This window comes from Alligator sinensis, unplaced genomic scaffold (assembly GCF_000455745.1).
Source record: "Alligator sinensis unplaced genomic scaffold, ASM45574v1 scaffold881_1, whole genome shotgun sequence".
Taxonomy (NCBI): domain Eukaryota; kingdom Metazoa; phylum Chordata; order Crocodylia; family Alligatoridae; genus Alligator; species Alligator sinensis.
In genome coordinates, this window is record NW_005842346.1 from 34,473 (window position 1) to 58,682 (window position 24,210).

General features: G+C 43.9%; 1 protein-coding gene across 1 annotated transcript in view; it reads left to right on the forward strand.

Annotated features, from left to right (window-relative positions):
• Positions 1 to 226: 226 nt before the first annotated feature.
• Positions 227 to 24,210, forward strand: part of WDR70 (WD repeat domain 70) — a 215,168-nt gene continuing 191,184 nt past the window's right edge. The window contains exons 1-3 of the mRNA XM_006028943.2: positions 227 to 415; positions 3,550 to 3,609; positions 10,858 to 10,991. Coding sequence (XP_006029005.1) covers positions 227 to 415; positions 3,550 to 3,609; positions 10,858 to 10,991 — 383 coding nt within the window. The remainder of the gene's footprint in view (positions 416 to 3,549; positions 3,610 to 10,857; positions 10,992 to 24,210) is intronic.

Genomic DNA, 24,210 nt, shown 5'->3' on the forward strand with positions numbered 1-24,210 from the left:
CTTTTGTGACAGTGAACATCCTGCTGGAGAAACTTGATCACCTGAAGTTAAAGGACTGTCTGCACCAAAACATGCCAAATGCTAGCAGTTTTCCATTCGCCAACAAGCTTTGCCAAGAGTATCTCCCTTTGTACTGGGGAGCTGAACTGACCAGGACCTGCCTGTGTTTCAAACTGAGCTGGTCTGCCTCGCATCTATCAATTTTTCCAACGTGTCAAAAGCCATCATGATCGTAATTGTCAGCTATGATGTCAACTTTAACAAGATGTCAGCATTCCTGTCTGACAATGCCATGTACGTGTGCAATGCTTTCTCCTATGTGCTCCAAGGAATGCTGCCCAGTGCTGTTCATGTCACCTGCGGTGAGCACATTCTGTCCCCAGTAAATGACATCTGGTGCGCACAGTTCCCTGAGGTGGGTAGCCTGGTATCCTTGTTCAAGTACTGTCCAGGTCATAAGGTCCCATTCAGGGAGTCCATCGAGTGGAGACTCGCATGGCATTGTGCTGCTGCCACCAGAGCCTTTGCTCACATGGTGGAATTCATGGTTCAACGCTGTCCATTACCATGCCAAGCATATGCAGCATTACTGCAATTTGTGACTGAAGAGCTGGAAATCACACCCAACACATAGTGCATGCTCAAGCTTTGCAATCTCTTAGGGCGAGGTAACATTCAAGACCAAGTGATGTTTGTGGCTGACAATGCCACCTGGTTTATGAAGCTCCTAACATGGTTTGAAGGCTGGCAGGCTGTGATCCACCACACACACAACAAGGCGATGGATTTGATAAGCTGGGTCGAAGACAGAGCATCACAGGAACGGTCCTTGTGAAAACCAGTGCGGAAGGGACCTGTTCTAGGCTACAGTTGTGAAGCTGAACCAGTACTACAGCATGATCCGTCACTGCTACCATGGTTCAAACAATCAGCTACCCACTTTGTGCTATTCTGATTTTTGGACCCCAGCTAGGTGTCTTTGAGTTTTGACCCTCAGCTACTGAAAGCAGTCTCAGGATGGAAGAAAGGCATTACAGTGATGTGCTGCTTATGTGAACTTTGTCAAAGAGTGCTTGATGCCTGTGTCTGTGTTCTGGGACTCTGTGACTGGTTTCCACATCTTTATCCCCTGGCAATACACTGCCTCGCCATTCCAACAAATTCGATGAACAGTGAGCGTGACATCTCAGTGTATGGACAGGTATTCACCCCACAGAGACAGAGAATGTCTTCAGTGACTGTGGCTGGGTGCAGCATGCTCTGATTTAATACATAGCATCTACTGCCTGTCTCAAGGTTAGCTTTATTTTCATAAGTTACTTCAGTTTAGAGTATAATTAAGTGCTTAGTTGGTATTAATTAATAAAGGGCATGTCTACACTTGAGCTTTAATGCACATTAAAGCATCAGAAAAAACTATGCTCTTTTGCAAATGCACAATAAAATAGTCTAACGTGTGTTTTTCTAGTACCTCACAGCGGAGGTACTAGATTTAATGCACATTACTTGAAGTGCATTAATGAATGTGTAGACACCTGAAGTGTATGTAGTTGGTACTAGTTAATAAAGGGTATGTAATTGGTATTACTTGCAATTCATGGTGTGCATTGCTTTATTTTATTAAGAGATTTCACTTTAGATCTTAAGGGCTTGGAATTCTTCATAACATGTCAATTAATGGTTTCCACTGGCTGAATCCCCTGATTAAGCCCATAGAATTCTTCATAACGTGTCAATTAATGGCTTCTAAGCTGCCATTATGGCTTTGTGGGCTTGATCAAGCCCATGGAAGACATTAATGGCCATTTAGATTGCTTAGTAACATGTCAATTAATGACTTCCATGGGCTTAATTAGGGGTTTAATTATGCCAGCAGCTGCCTTGATTTCAGGAGATGCTAGCCATACCATAAACTAAACTCATGCTCATTAACAGTAGCTTACTGTCAGAGGAGCCATGCCTCCCCTTGTCCTGCATTACATCCCCTGATAGGAAGCCTTCAGGGCCTTACTTGAATCATTAGGGGATTCCAGGAGTCAGCAGAGCCCTCCTGCAGTCTGTGGCCAGGAGCTTCTCAGGCTGAAGCTTGCTGGGTCAGCCTGCCTGCCTGATTCCTAGGCTTATAGGCAGCCTAATCCCTGCCCCTTCCGGTCAGGTAGCACTTCAGCTGAGCAGAGGTTTTTGGTTAGTGCCTGAAGGCTGGTTGCCGTGGCAGCTTATGACTGTTGCTCTAGTAGCCTTCCTGCTGCAGGAGCTAGGCTCTGCCTTACTGGCCTATTTCCTTAGCTGCCTATTCTCTTGGAGCCAGCTTCCCCCAGGCAGACTGCTCCTAACTGGCTGCATGTGTGCCTCTTCCCTCTAATGGGCAGCTCCTTGCCTACACAGCAGTGTTTCTTTGTTGTCTTCCTTTTTGTAGCTAGCCCCTGTTCCACTGATGTTAAAGATGTGGCCCGCTGGTGAGATTTGGTCCGTGGAGCCCCATCATTTGGCATCTGGTGCTGCCTGCATGGCCCTATGTGTCACACAGTGCTTGCTTCAGGCACTCCGGGACTGTACCACATGTGGCATCTGTTCCAGCAAGCATCAGCTTCAAGCTGGATTCAGTGGTGTATCAGGGAGTGGTCTCTGCATGCGCCGCAGTGCAGCCTCAGTAGAGTGGCTGCTGCACACAGCACTGGGTCCACTCCAGCTGCTTTAAGAGATGTGCTGCATCTGGCATGTGGGGCCAGTCTGTGTGTCCGATTCGGCCCACGGACCACTCCTGCTGTAAGGCAAACTTTTAAGGTTCATTTATCATAAGACGTTGGCAGGAGAAAACAACCAGCAGATCTGATACCAGAATGATGGATTGAGTCTATTTTGGGCTATTAAGCAATTCCAGCTAATGAGCATTTTGCAAATAATGATACAAATGACCTTAATTTTTTTTTTAATGTAGAGTGATCATTTACATACTTTTGACAGTGCTGTTCCATTGGAAGCTTGTAAATGGCTTTAGGTGTATACATTGTAAGTAAATAAATTGTACTGAGCCACCTTACCTTGACTGCCTCACATGGCCCTAGACACACTATCTGAATACAATTCTTGTGGTTTCATTAAACTTTAATGGAGTTGTAAATTGGTGTAGTAACTAATGTCTGACAACTTCAACTGAGAAGATGGAGTATGATTTGAATTATGATATAATAAATCATGATTTTAAGGTACTCGGGATTAAGAATCAAGCAGAAGAAGCTCAATAGGTTTTTTTTTTTTTAACCAAAGTAGTGTTTTTTTTGGTTTTGTCCCTTGGAAATGCTATTAACTTTCTTTTTATTTTTTTCCAAATGGAATTTTTCTCTGCTGTGGAAGCTCATTATTTATTCTGTTCATAATGTTGCGTTCTTGGTAACAAACACAAAATGTTATATGGAAAAAGTTTTATACTTAAGAATTAATATCAGAAAACAGGAACTGGTTTGTTTTCAAATCCCAGGCAGCCTAATCCTGTGTAATTTTTATTGTGTCACCTTGTAATGTCTACACAGTTGTGTTTTCCTTTTTCAGAACCCTGTTAAGAAAATTCCGGATTCTCATGAAATCACACTCCAGCATGGGACAAAAACAGTAAGTGATAATTCCTAAGCTTTTTTATACCAGTAGATTTCTCTAGCATGGTTGAAGCACCATTCACAAACTGGATAGATTTATACTTGTTTGGCTACCACAACAACAAAATTTGAAAAGAAACATGGCAGAAGTAGATGGGTATAATCTGCCATGAAGGCAACCATCAGTGTCTGTGCAAGGTTCTTTTCTTGATTGTAGATCTAAATACAAAAAAAGTCTGATTTTTCATAAGCAAAATTTGAAAGTTAATTACGCTGAGCTTCTCAGTCTAAAGAATGAAATCCCTGAGATTGCTAGGTGTTAAGTACCAAAAATAAAAATTCCTGAAGTGTGTTTTGCAGTGATGGCTGGGTAAATCTTTAAGTGGAAAATTAGATCATAAGAGCACAGTTTTGCTGGAAAGAAATGTAGGCTTTCCAGTTCAATCTTTTTCTCTCTAAAAGAATTTAATAAATATGATCCTATGTAAAGGATTGTATAAAATAAATCTGTCTCAGAACCAGTAAAACATTATATATTATTTGGGTCATTCTGGACTCGTGAAGATCTTGAACTTTTAGCCTCTGAGAATATCAAGATTTCTGCCAATGGGAACCATCAACACCACCGCTTCAGCTGGTTGCCATGGAAACCTTAGCCCTGTGCTGTCACTGCATCACTGCTGCTGGGGTCTCCATGGAAACTGGCAACAGTGATATGGACAGGGGCTGCTGGGAAATGGAGTCCGCTGCAGGCCTGATCCAGCCTGTAGGCTGAACTTTGCCCACCCTGCTCTAGATCCTACCATGTAAAATATCTCTGAACTTTGCAGATTTTTTTCTGCATAACAGTCTCTGGTGCTTGGAAGTAGTTTCCTGCAAACATTCACAATGCTAGATCATTAGATGTATTCCACTCTATCTTGAAAATATAGTTCATTAGCATTAGTGCTAAGAAGCAGAAAGAGGGAGAAAGGGAAAAAAAAGTATTACATGAGCTGTGTTAAAAGGAATTCCGTATGTGGGGAATTTGTGTTATATGAATAGGTATTTTAAATGTGTTCTTTTTGGCTTTTGAATATTTGAAAAACGCAGATTTTCATAAGGGAAATGGAAGAAAATTACTATTTTTGTAGGTACAATCCATGTATAGAATGTGCTCTACTTAATTTTCTGTGTAAACATTAGCAAACAACTTTCCTATTTTGTATGAAGCATTATGTGCTTCTGCAGTATGTGTAAGAATAGGGAGTACCATAAAATTATTCCTGTGTTTTGTACAATTGCTGTTAAAACTCATCTGCTGGAATATCTATGAAAATAAAAATTGATTAATAGCATCACTGATGAGTTTCCCATCATATTATGCTGCTCTTCAGACAGTGTTTAATTTTATGTGGAAAAAAAATCAGATTTTTAAACAATTAGAACATATGTCAAAATATGTCAGAAGAATTCATAAAATATACTTTACTTATACTTGGCTCGTGCTTAGATGTGCCTGAAAGATATATTTTAGCAGCTTGATGATTTGTCAGTGTTTTATACAAGTCTTTATGATTTACATATTGAGTTAATAGATGCTTAATCTTTCAGTATCTCAGTGTAACAGTATTATTCAGCATATGCTCTCATTTCCTCTCAAAGTCCTATTTTTCAGGTATAAAGAAGTTAATTTACAGTAAATGGTCTAAGTGATTTTTGCTTAGTTCATTTACTGAATTGCAAAACAGTTATAGTAATTATTTTATAGATACAACCTGATTAAGATTGTATATAGTTTGCATTTGAAATGCGTGATATATGATATCAAAGTTTAGTGCAAATATATACCAGTAGCCATGCGGTACTTGCCCCAAAAAGTAGTGTACAGATTAAACTATCCATGTCAGAATTGTGAAGTGTTTCTCTAGTATTAACGCAGCTTTTATATTTGTGTGGTATTTTTAAAAAGCAGCTTTATTTTATGTTCAATTTAAAATAAGGAACTACAGTTTTGGATGCCTTTTAGAGATGGTTTGTGTGTGTAAGACTGAAACTATTGTTTTACTGAGCAAATGTGAATTACACGTTTGGTATATATAGTGCATATTGAATCCAATGGACAAAACCGATCATTGGAAAAGGCTTTCCTGCAGAAATGCTGTTCAGTTTGTTTATAATGGAAGTACTCACTCACACATTGATACAGTACAATGACAATCTTGTAAGAAAGAGTAGAACATAATATCCTTTTTTAGGACAGTTTTGTCAATAGTACATACACAGCTTCCTTTTATTAATTTTGTTTTACCTAAACTTACATATCCCATCTGTACCTCTTCAGTCTCATGGTCTTAAGCTGATGATAACTCTATTCCTGTGCAGCTGAAATGTCTCAGAAAAGATTTCCCAAGCTGGAGAGTCTTTCCAGAAACCTGATTAATTTCCCAGTTGCCTTGCTTGTACAATATAATAGGAGTTACTTTTCCCAGTGAAACCAGAGATGAATTTTCTCCTGACAGTTCTGACATGTAGGTGAGTATGAGGAAAAAGTACATAATCCGAGACATTCTGAACTTCAAGCTTTCTAACTTCAAGTCACAGCTGTGTCAGTGTGTAGATAGTAATTGTAGAAGACCCTGTTTTAGAATACTGAGTGTATGGTTCATTGGGTTTGTCTACATAGACGCATATACCAGAAGTCCTAAACAAAGTGAATAATATGCAATAATTACATTTAAATGATTAAATCCTTAATTATGCTAGAAAATGGGAACACTTTTAAGTGGTCATGTTCTGCATTTTGTCTTGTTAAGGATGAAATTTATTCTTAGGCCCTAAGATTAAGAGGTACTTGCATATTATTCAGGATGGTAAGGAGGCCCCTTGCACAGCAATAACATTTAGGACAAGAAGTAAAACAAATGCTGTATGTAGTTGCAAGTACAGGAAAAAATTAGGCATGCATTTTAGTCCAATTGCACAAATTGTAATTTGACTTGCGTATCTGATAACCATTACATTTTTTTATATGAACAGTTTTTTTAATCTCTTCCAAAACAGCACCTTCTACCATAAAATCTCCCTAAAATTATGCTGAGTGATGAGACTAGTAGTTGCTCAGAAGAAGGAAAGTCGCTTTGTGAATCACCAACATCTTTTCTGCAACATCTCCAATTTTTCAGGCAGATCTTTCATCTAAATATTTTCTATTTCTGAACCTGCTTAGGTATGAGATTTAAGAATATTGCAGCCTGAAGAGCAGGAAAATGGAGAGAGCCTTAAATAGGAGCCTGGAAACCAGATTATGAAAACAAAATGTATATTTAAAAAAACCAATCCTGAAAACTCTACAGAAATATTTGTATGTGAAACTACAAGAATAAAACATGAAAAATGCACATACCCCTGTGTAAGTGAGGGAGCAGAGAACATTTTTAATCTTAGCAAAATAAATCATCCATTTCATACAACCAGAATAAAATTCTTGGCTGGCATTTTTATGGAAACACTTTTCCTACAGACCTGTTTTCCAAATGGGTGCTGAGAAAGGAACATCCAATGTTAAATTCTATATAAGTATGCAATTTTTTGTGTGGGAACTTTTCAACAGTTTACATAAGTTTTAAAAGCCCCAATAATATATTGTATATACTATTTATAGATTAAAAAAAGGGTACACTACTACTATGCTGTGTTTTTGAAACAGAGTTTTGAGTAATACTTTAATAGTATGCCTGCATTAAATCTTTTTAAGCAACAGGAAATTTTACCCATACAGAGCAGAAGTTGTTGTACCATTTGTATAAGATTAGTCCAATATCATAATTTTCAAACTGCTGTGCTTAAAATCCAGGTTAAGGTACCCCCCAAAAAGTCTTGATTTTTTTTTTTTTTTTAATGTGTTTTGCAACTTCAGAATAGTTGTGGCTCTTGTAAGGTATTCTCTTCCTAATGAAACCAAACAAAACCTTTTCCTTTCGTTAGGATGCATGCAAGGAATTGACTGGCTCCCCCTTTGTTCTTACAATAACAGATAAAAAAGGAGAGACTAATCACTCAGACCATGAGCTGTCAAGACAAAATGCCAGTAGGTCAATAACATTCCCCTCTCACTTCAGAGAAACTTTGGATTCCAGCCCATGCCCCTAGGAGATACCCAACTCAACATAATTGGTTAGCCCGTTTTTTCTGAACAAATTAATCCAATAATGCCGAAAGGATAATAGGCAAAAGACCTTTGTGTACCATATTTTATCGTATACAACATACCCCAGAGGAAGATGTACACCTTGTTTTTGAAAGGCAGAATAAAGAAAAAAGATTTTTACTTGGAAATTCTTGTAAGTAGCAGTTACTGATTAGCAGCTTCTACAGCAGGAGTCTGTGCTGGGAAAAAAGAAAATGTCCATACCCAGCAGCTGGGGAGCCCCAGAATTAGCACTGTAGTGTAACTTTTATTTTCCCCAGCAAAGGTAGGAACTGCTATTACCATATTTCCTTATAACACATACCCCAGTTTCTAACAACTGAATTTTGGTGGGGGAAAGTGCATGATGTGTGAGAAAAAACATAGCATAACTTGGATCTGGAGAGAATACCAAAGTGCTGGTTCCTTGTGTGTCCCAGAGTTTCCCATATTTGGAAGTATTAAGCTTTCCACAGAAAATAAATCCTCGCTCTGAGAAGAGCAACAGGACCTAGTCAATCCCTCCCCCCCACAACTCCCCCTCCAAACAAAACCCACCTTTCTCTGTCACTGTGTTCTACTTTTTAAATAGTTTTGAAAGAGAGATGGAGAGTGTGAGATAGTTTGAGGCCCTTGAAATGAAATTTTGGCATCATAATTATAACCTTAGATTCTGATAATTTTGACATCCATCAGCTTAACACAGTGTCATGTCAATATTTGGAAATCATATCCCAGGTTCCTGTGTTTTTGCTATCTGTAAAAGCCATGTCTTGTTACATGCACATACACTTCCATAGTATTCTTCAGTGTTTGCAGAACCATACCATACCATGGAGTCAGATGGCCCCATGGGCCCCCAGAGCTAGCTGAAGATCAGCTGAATTTTGGGCACCCAACCTGCTGGTGTAGAAGAAGCCCAGATTCACGATCCCACGCTCCACCTACACTAGCGATATGATATGATTTGGGATCTGATCCCTGATTCCCCACAATTGTGCCTCCTGTCATGTACCTGTGGCATCACACACACCTTCAAGTAAATGCCCATCAGAGACTTCTGGGACAGCGAAGCTTATTAGCAGCTTATTTGTTAATGAGGAGCAGTCTAACGTATTATGCACTATTGTGATTTTTAAGAGGTTTCTTTGTAAGTTTTTCATTAGGTTTTTGTTGTTCTTGTTCATTTGTTTTTGGATTTGTTATGATAATAGAAAGACACATTTGATTTTAAAAAATCATTATTATTCATTGAGAAGAATTTGATGTCAGATATTCTGTACTAGATACTGCTGGTTTTTATGTGTGTAATGAATCCAGAGGGGTTGTGCATTTGGTATTGCATAGCCCTTTCACTGAGTCTTTGTTCCTAAAGCTGACACCCTCTACCACGGGGGTCCAAGCAGGTGATCGAGCAGGTCCAAGGAGGTGTTCCTCCCCCTCTATATGACATTGGTCAGGCTGCAGTTGGAGTACTGTGTCCAGTTCTGGGCGCTGCACTTCAGGAGGGATGTGGACAACATGGAGGGGGTTCAGAGGAGGGCCATTCACGTGATCAGGGGGCAGCAGGGCAGGCCCTATGAGGAGAGGCTACGAGACCTGAACCTGTTCAGCCTCCACAAGAGAAGGCTGAGAAGGGATCTGGTGGCTGTCTATAAACTGGCCAAGGGAGACCAGCAGGCAATAGGAGAGTCCCTGTTCCCCCGAGCACTACTAGGAGTAACAAGGGATAATGGCCATAAATTGACAGAGAGTAGATTCAGGCTAGATACCTAAACTTCCACCCTTGAGACAGCATGCCCCTTAGCCTGGGTACCTAGGAAGCTCCTGGAGTCTTGCTGCACTTGGGCAATAAAGCAGGTGACACCAGGTCTCAGGCAGCTCCCTCATGCAGGAGCTCCTTCCCCTGGCAGTTGCCAGAGAGAGTGCCCTGCTAGCTCCAGCCCTGAGTTTATATGCCCTGGGGCCCTGCCTCCTTTTGGTCATCTGACTACCTGCAGGTGCATGAGCTTGTTGCTCAGAACCTGCAGCTGTGGAGCTCCGCCTAGCTTGCAGAGCTCCATGGCCTGGGTGCTTCAGCCCTTAAAGTAGCCGGCACCTCTTAGTGTCTGGCTACAGGTGCAAACTAGGATTTTAACATGAACAATTGCTTAAAGACCCTGCAGGGATTTTGAAACTCTCTGTTGTTGGTACTGTTATTCACAACTGTAAAAAAGGAAGGAAAACGATGTCTGTGATTGCCAGTCAGAGGGGAGGTAGCCACAAGAAGCTGTTAATGTTATCCATACTTTGATAGATTGAGAATGCCTAGCATGTAGTTCTTTAACTGTGCATTTAAACACGTTGGAATTTTGTAAGATATTTCATTTAAAATGATAATATTACTGGAGGGTAATAATTTATAACAGCTGTTAAGTGTTTATTTCTGAAACATTTCAATTGTCACAAAAAATGGTTTTGTTTTAAGCAATGCATCTTTAATTTAGAAAACTTAATGTTATTGTAAAGTATTTATCTTTTGATTTTCTTTTCTTTTATGTCTTGTTAATGTTGCTGCTTTAATTAGCTTTCTGCAATTTTAGTTTCCAGAGGGGAAGATGTCTTAATAATGCGCATACATTGCTGTGCTGTCTTAATATGATAAAATGATATAGTGTCACATGATAAAATGATAGTCACAAAATGATGCAAGTTAAAGGTCATTTGCTAAGTGTCCTGCTAGAAATATTGCTTGGATAGGTGATGGAAAAAGAAATGACATTTCTTTATAAGCAAAATGCAAACAACTTAAGTTGAAGATTTAGAGGAAACAAAATATGTTGTATAATAACTTTTCTTCTCTAAAAGATGTAATCAGAGGTGTGATACCTTTCCACAGTACATAATTCAGGCTTCACAGAATGTGATATAAACTCTCCATGAAAACCCCGCTACATAGCTATCATGATGATGGAAAAAGCCAGTAGGTGTGAAACATGACTGCGAAACTAGTAAGATTCTATTCAGTGGTTTCATCTTTAAATGTTAGGAAAGGAGAGGACAAGCAAACTTCCATTGACTTATCTGTACTGAATTGCTTTTGGTCTTTCTCTGTAGGTTTCTGCTTTGGGTTTGGATCCCTCGGGTGCCCGTTTAGTAACTGGAGGCTATGATTATGATGTTAAATTTTGGGACTTTGCTGGAATGGATGCATCTTTGCAAGCTTTTCGATCACTCCAGCCTTGTGAATGGTAGGTATTGAGACCACCTTTCTGACTTCAAGTTTCCATATTGCAGTTTTCAGTAACAGTAACTCACAATCTACCAAGCTGTTCTTTTGGAGAGGTTTCGGTTACCCATAATATTTCTGTAGTAGACAAAATAAAGATGAAGAAAGTTAGCTGCTGCTGTCATGTTGGAATGTGGGGGGCAGGTCTGGGACCACTTGTGGATTGGGATGTCAACCAGTGTCAGGAGGGGAGAGAAGAATCCAGGGGCAGGATGAGTTAGAAAGCCAGGAGATGGATTCGAGAGTGAGATTTAGGAGCAAGCCAAGTCAGGAAGTCACGATATCAAGCAGGGAGCAAGCCCAGACTAGAAGCTGGAAGATTGAACATGGTCAGAGGGCAATATAGAGGGAACAGGTAAGTAGTCTTGGCAACAGGGTTCAAATTGATGCCAAACACTTCCTGTTCCTGTGCAGGGGTTTATATGGTGGAAGTGAAAGCATCAGCTGATCCTGACTGGCCATTCTGGTGGTCCACTGGAGTGGCTGGAGGGTTAGCCTTTTCTGGACCCTTTAGGGCAGCTTTCCCTGTTTGGGTGATGAGCCATGGGGTGGCAGGTCTGCGTGAGTGGCTGTGTTGGCTAGCCTGTGGCCTCAGGTTCAAGAATGCAGTCTGATAGCTGTCTATACTTCAAGCTTAAGACTTGAATAATTTGCCCTTTTATCTGTTTTAACAAGCTGTGTGTTTAACATGGTATATGTATATATCAACAAATAGTCAAATTGCTTATTTTAAAACTCAACATTAAACGTAGTTGCAAGTTCTTAATTATATACAAAAATTAAGAGAATGTGCCTTCCAACTACCCTCTCTCCCATTCTTGGAGACTCATTGGATAACTGTATAACAGACAGTGGAAAGGACAGTTTGAGCATCATTTTTAAGGAAATGATAATTATCAGGGATCCAGGGTTTCCGTTTCCCTCAGAAAAATGTGTATTTTCCCTTTTGAAGCGGGAAACCATGGGTTTTCCTTTTTGCAAACAGCTCTCTGCAGGCTGGCAGAGTTCTAGCCTGCAAGAGGTACTTACGAAAGGGCAGGAAACCCTAAGCGCATCCAGAGGCAGCAGGGGAGAGTCCTGAGAATCTGAGTCGGCCAGGGCTGGCTCAGACTCGCTTTCCCTCCTACCGGTCTTTGGAGTAAGTGGGGCTTTTGTGGGTTAGGTCCTGGAGGTGGGGAGCAGCTTGGGGCTCCCTTCGGCAGGGTTGGGGGGGTGGGCCCTGTGGGTTGTGTGAGGCCCTAGCTTCCGGGAGAGCTGGGGCCTGCGGGGAAAGTCAGCAGAGCAGACAGGGCAGGTGTGTGTGGGCAGCGATCACACTGTTGCGTGCTGCAGGCCGGTGTTGGGACAAGATTGGGCTGCCTAGTCCCTGGCCATGTTGCGTTGTCCTGCTGTAGCTCTTCTTGGCTTGGCTCAGGACAGTGGCGGTGGCTTGGTGCAGGAGACGGGGAGCATGGGCTGCACCCCTACCTGCCAAACTGAACACCCTTGGGGCAGGGTTGGGGACTGGGGCTGGGGGCACTAGGGACAAGCACTGCTCATCCTCTGTGCTGGCAGCCACTGCCCCACTGCTCACTGTGCTGCTGTGCCACATCCTACTGGCAGCGCAGTTGGCCTGCATGTGTCCTGCATGGCCCAGGGCCCTACCAGCCTCACCAGTCCGGGGGGGAGCACGGCCACTGTGTGCCCAGCTGCCGAATGGGATTGGACCTGCAGGCAGGAGCTGTAGCCATGTAGGCAGGTGCTACATTTCACCCTGGCCCTGCATCTGCATTGGCACCAAGACGTGGCCCCAGCCTGTGAGATCTCCTTATCCCAAAAGCCACTCAGGGGGTGTGATGGGCTGGGGAGGAGGGGTGGATGTGTGGAGGGAGGTGATGAGCAGGGGAGGATTGAGGTGGCAACAGTGTCTGTGTGTACGTGTCTGTGTGAGAGAGAGTTCATGGGGGGAGCTCTCTGGGTAGAAGCAGCCACCAAAGCTGGGCCTGGAGCCCTCCTGCACTCCTAGAGCAGCCTGTGCAGGGGGGAGGCCAGCTTGAAGGGGAAGCGGCTTGCTCAGGTAAAGGCAGAGCCTAGTCTCTGAGTCCCAGTCAAGGGCTTCCCAGTAAGGCCTTGAGGACTGCTGGGTCCTGGGCACAGGTGTAGGGAGCAGAACAACAGGGGGTGGCACTGCTCAGAGCCACAAAGCAGTGACAGAGGAGTGGGGGAGCTCTGATTTTTCTATGATAAAATCAAAATCAAACACTTTAAATATATAGGTATTTAGAATTTATTTTATTATAATGACTGAGACACTGGTAGGCTTCCAAATTGCTTTAAAATTGTAACTATATCAATAAAATATTGTGTTCAACTGATACTTATATAAAAAGTGGTATTTCATTTTAATTATGGAAAACCACAGATTTGGGATTTTTTTAATCACAGCAAATTTGGGATTATCATCAGAGAATTTGCGATTTTTTTTTTTTAAACGGAGAAAACTAGGATTCCTGATAGTGATATATGTATATGGGGGGGGGGGAGGCGGTATAATGGTAATTATATGTATTGCTTAGTACTTTAAAAGAATATCTTTTATATATAAATGTAGTGCTATAAAACATTGTTTGAAGAGGTTGGCTTTTTTGGCTGTAACTTACTTTAAGAGAATGACTAAGTCTGTAAAAAAAACCAGTTATGTTCAAGAACCAGAGCTCCCTGACAGTTATCAGTACATTTTTTGTTTTGCATCAGAGGGTGGGGAAAAAAAAGTTTCATTATTTCTCCAAAGGCATTTATAAATTCAACCTAAAGGGCTGAGAAGTAGCACTCAGGAGAACTTCCGAGTCAGTATCTTGGGTGGAGCTAACTTGCACACAAAGAAATCATAAACTAATAAAAAGTGTAGTTAAAAAGGTCAATGGGAATGTGATGCTAATACTTCAAAAGTCTTTCCCCAACAACAGAAAACAATTGTAACCCTTAAGACTCCTGGCATACGGAGTCTTAGTTCTTGGTGTCTCTTAGTGGACATAATTTTGGAAGTTTGAAAAGGATAAGTAATACCACATAAAGGATACTTGTGGATGTGGCGTTACTTCCTGTCCTGTGTGGTGAATGATATCTACTCTGAAGCATGAGCTTTAGTTACTTTATTTTAGTCTGTTCTTACTACTTTAAAATTATTTAGCCCTTCCAGAAGCCAGCCACAGTGTTTTACTTTGTCTGTATCCTGCAAGGAGAAATTCCATAAGTTGTTTAAACACTTCATTTTATTTATTATTGTAGCAAAGTAGGTTTAGCTTGGATATCAGGAAAAATATCTTTACTGTTGGAATGGTGAGGCGGGAGAATGAACTGCCAAGGGAAGCTGTACAGTGTCCTTTATGGGCTGTTTGCAAGAAGAGCTTGGATAAATATTGGTCAGGGATGATTTGCTATGGATTAGGACTATGAGAAACGGCACTGTTCTGTTTCGATTTGAGTTTGGAGGTTTTGATGGAACAATGTTTTGTTTCGAATTTCATTTCGATTTGAAACAGCTGTTCCGTTTTGCTTCCTCAAAACAGTGAGGCTGTTTCACCCCTGTTTTGACGTTTCGCCCATTAGTTATAATGGGGAAGCTCGAAACAGCCTCTCTCATCTGGCAGGCAGATTGGGGCTGCAGGCCCCCGATCTGCCTGCCAAATGAGGGAGGAAAGCCAGTGTTGCCACCTGTGACTGGGGAAGGGAACTGAGCCCGATTGCTCAGTTTCCCTACCCAGCACTAGATTGGGCTGGGGATGGGAAGTCAGCCCTTCCCCTGAGCTGTGATCGGCTTCCTGCAGCCCAGTGGCGGGAGATGGGGAGAGCCAGGGATGTTCTTCCGGCTGCTGTTGGGAGTGCAGCCCTGGTTCTCCCCTGTCTCCCACCACCTCACTGCTGGCTGCTTTGAAACTTGAAACTTTTGAAACGTTTCAACTAGCCTCGTTTTGTTTCGAGGCTGTTTCAAAGCCCTTCGTTTTGATTGGACTTCGCTGTTTCGAGCTCTAAATGAGTCGAAACAGTGTCAAATCGAAACAGCTGGCGAAATTTCGCACAGCCCTACTATGGATCATGCTATGAAGAACAACAGAACCCAGAGACCTCCTAGAACATCTCTCGGAGACTGTGAGAACAGCAGGTGATAATTTGAGAGGACTATGCTCAGCTGCAGGAGAATTGAGAGCTCCACAACTGACCTTGTTATGAAAAATTGTTACAGGATCCCCAGCTCTTCTAAATTTATGAAAGAGATAGGATGATAAAAAAAGGAGTTTGTGCTGTCCGATAAGGATGTGTGATGTGTGGGATAATGTTTGTTGTCCTTGTGTTGCAGTACCAACTACACGGTGTGTGTATTATTCCATGTTTCTGGGTTTTGTTGTTGGCCATGTGGGGTCAGGAAGTACTTTTTTTCTGCACCTATCACTACAGGTGCTAGGGATTTTTTTGTTCAGGGGCAGGGTATTTCTTTTTTTCCCCCTCACCTTCCTCAGAAGCATTGGGTGTTGTCCATAGCCAACACTGAGGATTTTGACTAGGGTGTACTGATGTTCATGTTGGGTCCTAAAATTCCAGAGGTTCCTGGCTAGATGTTCAGGTTCTTGGTCCTTTGCTCAGAGTCAGATTAGTTACCACACGTGGCAGCAAGAAGAAATTCCAGCCCATGGTCTGACTGGCATGGACTGGTGGGGGAGGGAGTGCGGGGTTGTCTTCCTGGGGGGGAGGGGGAGGTTGTCTTCCTCTGGGGGTTTATTCCTGGGATCCTCTTTCATGGATCTCTTGAGCATATTCTAAAGCTACTTCCTCACCTTGACGTGGCAGGACATTGATAGTACCTTAGTTCCCATGCTTTATTTCTGGCAAGTTAAAGAGTGATTTTGATTTGAGGCAGGGATTTTTTGGTGGTATCTTTTAGTGGATATTGGACTATCACAGCTACAACAAGACTCCAACCCTACTCCTTGATGTTTTGGGCATTATGCTTGGTAGTTGTTTATGAGGGTTGTTCCCAGAGTTTTAAAGAAGAGGTCAGACCAACATTTCAGTAGGATGGTTTAGATGAGTATGATCCTACCCTAAGGAGGAGCTTGCCTAGATGATCTCCTGAGGTCCCTTCTAGCCTTACTTTTGTATAAAAGTGTGGCAGGCTTACTGACAACAGCCCGGCATGCTGGGCTCAGAGAATCTTCATTGTGATTGGTGGAGCATTTCCACCAATCATACAAATGCTGGGGAGGGGCTTGCCCCACCCCTACCCAGGGGTGAGGCAGAAAGCCCGAACATGGTTGAAGACTGCGTCTTGCTCCAATCTGATCGGTCTGATGGCAATCCGGGGCTGAGCCACCAGAGGGAATAAAATAGCAGCATGCCCATCACACAGGTGGCTGCATCAAGGGACGCAGAAGAAGAGCTGGCAAGAGCTGGCCAGCGCGGCAGAGCTGTTGCCCTGGAGAGCCCAAAGATCCTCTTGCCAGATGGGAGCAGCGAGCAGCCGCATCCCCAGCCCCAGCGTGTGTGGCAAATGGTGCGCATCTCGGTGCACGGAGTGAGACCTTCGGAGATGCGCACGTTGGCTTGGGTCTGTGACCCCTGATGTGCGGCTAGGTAGTCAGCGTGCAGACGGCTCACGGTGTGTTCTGGGAATGGGACTGGGATCCTGGAAGCCGCTCAAGGCAGCTCGGGTCTCCAGCCCCTGGCACATGACCAGGGACTTGGTGCAGGCTTTGCTGCGTGGTGGGTCCTCAGCAGACTGAGACCCTGGGAGCCGCTTCCGGCAGCTTGGGTCCCCAGCCCCCAGCATGAAGCCGGAAGCTCAATGTAGGAGGTGCTGCGCAGCAAGCCCAAGACAGACTGGGTCCTGGGACTGTGCAAGGTGGCTCAGGCCCCCAACCTTGAGCAGAAGGTAAAGTCCCCAGGAGCACGCGACAGTGCATGGGGCTACCAGCAGGCAGGTGGCCTGGGATGGAGCCAGAGGCCTGGGAGGCTCCTGCTGCAAGGAGAGACTTGCCCAAGGGGACACAGACCACCCACCTGGCCCCAGAGGCATGAGTTACTGGAGAAAAGGGGTTCTCGGAGCGGAAGGAACACCCAGTCCAGGCTTTTCAAAGGGGGAAGGAGAGGTTTTATTGGGAAGCCTTCCTGCTGGGGCCACTGAGGGCCGGGAGCACTGGGGGTCCTTATAGAGTTGCTATTGTATGACTCCAATCCCGGTTGGGACCTTCTCCTAACACTTACCTGTGTTTTACCTGAATTTAGATCTGTGGTATAAGGTCATATAGAATTTGCCTATAAGTTGATGTTCATATTATATACCTGTATATTGTATATAAATGTACATGTTTGTTTATATTTGTCTTTTACTAACTTGTATGTATTAATAAATTTGTATATAGTTAAGTTTCAGACTATCCTGGCCTGACTCTATAGGGACGGAGAGAAACTGTATGCAGCCTGCAGTTTCACCCACAGCACTCTTGCCAGCTAACAACCCCTTCGGTTGGAGAAGGGAGTATATACCCGAGTACATCTGGGCTACAAATATATGATTATAAATTTACTGGCAGCTCATGAAATAAAATGATCCACTAGGGATCTTAGGAAAAGGAGAAAGGAAAAAAAAGAAAAAGATCAGACCAGCATTGTGAATCACAGTAAAGTTTTCATTAGGAAAAAAATTCATTGGGGTAGCGGACATGAGGGATCAATAGCTGGATGTAAGATGGGTATCTTGTATTACTATGTTTTCAACTTTAACCTGCGCAGAATTTATAATAAAGCACATCAGAGTCTTGTTGTCTGATAAAACAGCCTCGCATGTAAGCAAAACTGTAACTTTCATAAGCCACAGTATAAAAGTTGATGCATTCCAATCTAAACCTTATCTGTACCATATCTGATGGTTCATTACTATCCCTTAGGTGGCATTGAAAAATGGCCAACGCTGCTAGGAAGAGAACATGCACACAACTTGGGATCCATTACCTGTTATAATCACAGAGATACCTGGCCCAGTAAAACAGGCAGAGTCAGAAGATCCTCAAAATATTTGTCAAAGAAGAATCCTCATTGAGGCATTTCGGTTTTGAAATTCTTTCACTGAATTTGTTAATAAGAATATTGACTTTGCTTCTCTTTGTCCCTGACCAAATCAAAGTCACTGATCTTAAGTCCAGATGTAGGAGTTCTGGAATCAATTTCTTTCCACGTTTTTCCCTTGACGTTTGAATGTAGTTGTCTAATATCAGATATCAAAGCATTTGTGTGCAAGGTTAAGACTTCGGGTCTCAGGGCTCGTGTACAAAGTGACGCTCAGGAAATTCAGCTGAAATAACTGACAATGTAAAATTCAATTAGATACTTATATGTCCTCATTCAGAAGTAAAGTAGCACTTGATCAAAAACCTTGACTTTAGTATGGGTTGCATGAATGGACTGTTGTAAGGTAGATAGAAAGCTGGCTGGATCATCAGGCTCAACGGGTAGTGATCAGCAGCTCTGTGATTAGTTGGCACCTGGTATCAAGTGGAGTGCCCCAAGGGTTGGTCCTGAGGCCAGTTTTGTTCAATGTCTTCATCAATGACCTGGAAGATGGGATGGAGTGCACCTTCAGCAAGTTTGTAGATGACACCAAGCTGTGGGGAGTAGTAGATATCCTGGAGGGTAGAGCTAGGATTCAGAGAGACCTCAACAGATTGGAGGATTGGACCACAAGAAATCTCCTGAGGTGAAATAAGGACAAGTACAAAGTTCTGCATTTGGGATGGAACAATCCCATGCACTGGTACAGGCTTGAGCGGGGAGGAGACTGACTAAGCACCTCTGTAAAGAAGGACCTGGGGGTTACAGTGGACAGTAAGCTGAATATGAGCCAGCAGTGTGCCCTCGTTGCTAAGAAAGCTAACGGCATACTGGGCTGCATTAGTAGGAGTGTTACTAGTAGATCGAGAGAAGTGATTCTTCCCCTCTGTTTGGAACTGGGAAGGCCACACCTGGAGTACTGTGTCCAGTCTCAGTCCCCTACTGCGGAAAGAATGTAGACAGATTGAAGAGAGAATCCAGTGGAGGGCAATGGAAATGGTTGGGGCACATGACTTCTGAGGAGAGGCTGAGGGAACTGGGTTTATTTAGTCTGAAGAGAAGACTTAGCATGGATTTAATAGCAGCCTTCAACAACCTGAAGGGTGGTTCCGAAGAGGATGGAGTTGGACTATTCTTAGTGGTGGCAGATGAGAGAACAAGGAGTAATGGTCTCAAGTTGCAGCAAGAAAAGTTTAGGTTAGATATTAGAAAACATTTGCTCATGAGGAGGGTAGTAAAGCACTGGAACAGGTTTCCAAGAGAAGTGGTGGAATCTCTATCCTTGGAGGTTTTTAATACCCACATAGACAAAGTCTTGGGTGGGATGCTATAGTTGGGGATGGTCCTGCTTTGATCATGGGGTTGGACTGGATGACCTCCTGAGATCCTTTTCAGTCCTAATTTTCTATGATTCTGTAACCCTAGTCACTGTAGTCTAATCCTTCTTGAATTGTAGTCAATCTCTGTCTGGCTGAAGGAGGCTGTTTCTGAGAGACTATCCCTTGCTAGAGGAAAGGGAGGCACTGTGAACCTGTTATTTCTTGATTGCATGTTTTAACACAATCTAGCTTCTTCTTGCACATAAAGAGAGGGTTCTCCACCTGGTGAGGGTTACTTTGCAGGCCAGCCACCACTCCCTCCTGTTGCCCTGACTGTAGCCGTAGCCGAGAACTCCAGGCTTCCACTTCCTGCCCCTGCTTGAGAGTTTGGGATGTCACAGTACAAGACAGCCCATGGCCCAGGGCTCCTATGTGGTGCAGGGCAGCAGGGGGGTCCATAGTCTGGGTCAAGGTGGCCACGTGCACGGTACAATACTGAGATGCCTGTGCGGTGTATGGCCTTGGGGCATTGTTGTTCACACTGGTGAGGCCCACGTAGTATGCAACCCTCGACCACTTAAAAGCTGGACATTCCTGCATTAAGGCAATAAGATCAATATCTTAGCTGAAGCAAGCAATTCAGACTTGCATAGGAAAACACCAACAAAAGAGGCTGTGGAAAAGTTCAAGCATTAGAGTCCATTTAAGTGACAGATTTCATGTGTGTAATTTGCTTATCCATCCCCCCACATTGTGCTCACTCTCTTGGTATGTCTTGGTTTTTTTAACAAATGAAATGAAATGTTGAGTGAGGTTTTTCAGCTATGTAATGTGATCCTTCAAACAGAGTAGCCTGCAAATGGAGAACTAAGCAAAGCGCATTCTAAATTATCCTGTTTGTTTATGTGAAATGAGCATGCAGATGTCTAGCAAATCTTCTTACTGTTGTTTCACTCTGGGTTTTTTTGCAGTGTAAATGATCAAACTTTTATTCCTGGTGCAAAAAAAAGTTTCGAGCCAATTCTTACAATTTGCTAGCAACTTATGATGAAAGGGATGCTGTTCCACAAAAACATTCCTAGCCTACGTTATCACTGCAGCAGAAAAATTGTCAGAAAAACTAAGATTTAAAGTTGAGTTTTACCTCAGCCTACAGCTAATATCCAGTAAATTTGAGGGATTTCTATAGTAATAGTCCTTAATTAGTTAGAAAAGCGAGGAAAAGTCTGTGCAAAAAAGTTCTGCCTACAGTGGCCAGGAAACGGTATTCATTCTTTGCTAACATTGAGTTATTATGTTTAAGCACAGTTCATTAGTAGGCTACAAGCACTATTTCTCTGTCCTCTGTAGTAAGAGTGATTAATAAGAAAGCGGCAACAGATTAGAGTTGATAATACTGTGCAATAATGAGTTGATAATACTTTGTAAACATGTACATGCATCCCTTAAACAATAAAATGAGTACAGTTCACATTCATTTTTTTTCTATGTCCCATTTCAGAGAAAACAGCTTACAAATACATTTAGCAATTTACTGTTGGCAAAAGAAATCATGGTACAATGTTGTTAGCTTCAAATGCACGCTATCCTGGACACTGTTCTTTTAATCAGTCATGCTACACTATTTACCCAAATCCAAGATGCCTTTTGAATTTAGATTATTTCCCCTGCTTCTCCCCACCTCCCCTTGCCCCAGTTAGATTCTATGCCTGGAAAAATTATAATTTCTCAATAATTTTCCAGGTATAGAATCTAATTAATAGAAGGACATCTTAAATTTGTCCCCACCACTGCTGTGGCAGGCTGCAGGGTTTCCCCACCTCTTGCCCCCTTCCTTGCCAAATGACCCATTTCAGACCCAGGCAGATGGTGACTCAGCACCGAGTCCAGGGCCAAAGCTGGACCTGAGCTACTGCCTGCCCCAGGCTGGTACTTGAATCTAAGACAAGGGATTTTCCCCCCATGCTGATTAGGGTGGGGAAAAACTCATCCTGAATTTGAGTAAATATAGTGGTTGTTTTCATCTGTTTTCTGTAGAATAGGGGTGCTCAAGCTTTTGGCCCTGCAAGCTAGATGAGTTAGGGTTACCATACATCTGGGTTTTCTCAGACATGTCCTCTTTTTGGGTCCTCCAATTTTCATCCAGGTGGTTTTTTGAAATATGAACAAGTGTCTGGGATTTTGCTCTGCTAGTTCTTTTTCAACATTGATGCTGGTAGAACTTGCCAGATACTGGCATTTCGCAGCTTGCTGTAGCAGCGTGCATCTTTACCAGGGAGCTGGGTTTTCCATTTGCTGTGGAAAAACACTGATTTTTTTTTTCCTTTTTAAAGGAAGAAACCATGGGTTTCCCCTTGCAGGCTGTCAGCCTTCCAGCCTGCAAGGAGCTGCTTAGGGCTATTGGAAGCAGGGGGTGTTGCATGCATCTGTGTGCACACATGTGGCTGGCATACAGCCAAGCAAGGTGGTGGGGGCAGCCCCAGCAGCTAGGTGGAGGTAAGTCTATGGGGAGCAGGAGCTGGAGGGCCAGGGCTTGGGGACTGTCTGGGGTCTGGGGTGGGGGGGGGTGCATGTGGCAGGGGTATGTGATGGGGATGGTTATGTGAGAGAGGGCGGGTGCCTGCCAGTGCTGGGGTAAGTTGTCCAGGTGCTGGGGCTGCAGCAGGGCAGGGGGTGTGCGGGGGAGGGGCCTGCCTGCAGGGCTGGGGTGGGGCCGGGGGACTGTGGATCAGGAGTAAGGAGCACTGATAGGGAAGGGGTGGGGGGCTGTGGCTTGGGATTGAGAAGCACCAGGGTGTGCAGGGTACTGTAGATCAGGAGTGCAGGGCACTGGTAGCGCATGTGGGGAGTAAGGGACACCAGCAGAGATGGGGGACTGTGGGTTGAGAGTGACGGGCACCGGCAAAGCGTGGGGAGGCGAGGGACTGTGGATTGGGAGTGAGGGGCACCAGCAGGGCTTGGGGGCAGGGGGCGGCTGTGTTGAGAAGCACCAGGGTGTGCAGGGTACTGTAGATCAGGAGTGCAGGGCACTGGTAGCGCATGTGGGGAGTAAGGGACACCAGCAGAGATGGGGGACTGTGGGTTGAGAGTGACGGGCACCGGCAAAGCGTGGGGAGGCGAGGGACTGTGGATTGGGAGTGAGGGGCACCAGCAGGGCTTGGGGGCAGGGGGCGGCTGTGGCTTTATTTTTGTTTTGCATTTAATTTCTGAGGCAATAACACTTTTATTATTTACTTTAACAGTTAGAAACTGCCCCCTGAAATCATATACCCCCTGCCCTGACAGGTGTCTTCTTTTTTGGAACTGGAAATATGATAACCCTAAAATGAGTGGCGGGGGCTGGTCCTGGAGGCTGGATCAAGCTCTGTGCACCAGGATGAGGCCCCATATGCTTGGTTAGGGGCCCATGGGGCCATGACTGGCCCCTGCATGCCAGTTTCAGACCCTGGCAGCCTGTGCCACCCCTACTTAGTCCCAAACGCTGGGATTAGGTGCCCAATCCAGTGCACAAGGCCAAGGCTCCCCACAGGTTAGGAAATTTGGCATCGGGCACAGTGGCTCTGCTCCCACACCACCAAATTTCTAGGCACGTGGGGAGACCCATGGGCCAGATGACATAGCTCCAGGGGTCAGATCTGGCTCACAAGCTGGGAGTTTGGCACTCCTGCTGTAGAGTATTAGTGTCCCAGTTTGAATTTGTTTAATCATGCATGAAATAGTAACAGTTTTAAGATCTGATTCAATTCAGTCATTTTCTCTGAATTTATTAATTAAACATCTCCAAAATTTGAATACAGACCTTGAACTACAGTTTTAGTTGCTGAAAATATCTGTCATTAAGAGTTGCTTTCTCCATGGCAAGCTTGAGGTATGTTGGCAGGTCATTCTTAGGTCAGTTGTATCACCATTGCCTGTACTATTCTTATTCTTTAGCTATAGAATTTAGTCTCAAACCTCTTAAACTGACACCCTTCACTAATTCTATATTTGAGGTACAGTAAAATCTGTGTTAATTGGCATTTTAGTAACCGGCATTTCTATTATCTGGAATTTCCAACTGGCTGGCTGGACGCGGGGTGGGGTGGGAGTTCGCACATGCCACATTCTCCCCTGCACTCCATGTCCAGCCAAAAACCCATGCCAAAGGTAACCAGGATTTTTATATAACCAGCATGCTGTGTTCTCCGCTCATGCCCGTTAATACAGCTTTTACTGTACTACTTAATTTTGAAGACTCTTGAAGTTCTAGATTCTATGATAATTGGTAGTTGAGGTGTCCATATCAGATCGGCACCGAAATAGGTGAAGTTGGCAGCATCAGAAATCAGCTTCTTTTGCCTGATGTGGCTGATAAATGCCCCGTGAATGTGTACAGCCGCAGCATGCATGCAGCCAGGAGCATAGCCTGGTGGCTTGGAGAGCAGCATCTGTCTGGTAAGTCTGTTGTGGGGGAAGGAAGGGGATAGGGGGACAGATCGAGACCCCCATGGTGAGGGACAGAGTGGGGCAGGGGCAGGGTGCAGGATGGACCTGCGAATGGATCATCTGGAGGGGGGAGGGTGGCTCCCACCACTGCATACACCCTGTGAGGGAATGGGGGACATGTGCCCCTGGATCTGTGTGGGGCAGAGTGGGCTGTCAGTGCGGGCTGGGGCCAGGGGCGGCACCAGGCTTTTCCCAGCAGGGTTGTTGGGCTGGGGCTGCGCTTGGGGCAGGTGGTGGCAGTGCTCAGAGGAGGGCTGCATGGGAGCTAGGGTGAATTTTGGTGTGGGTGCAGCCCTT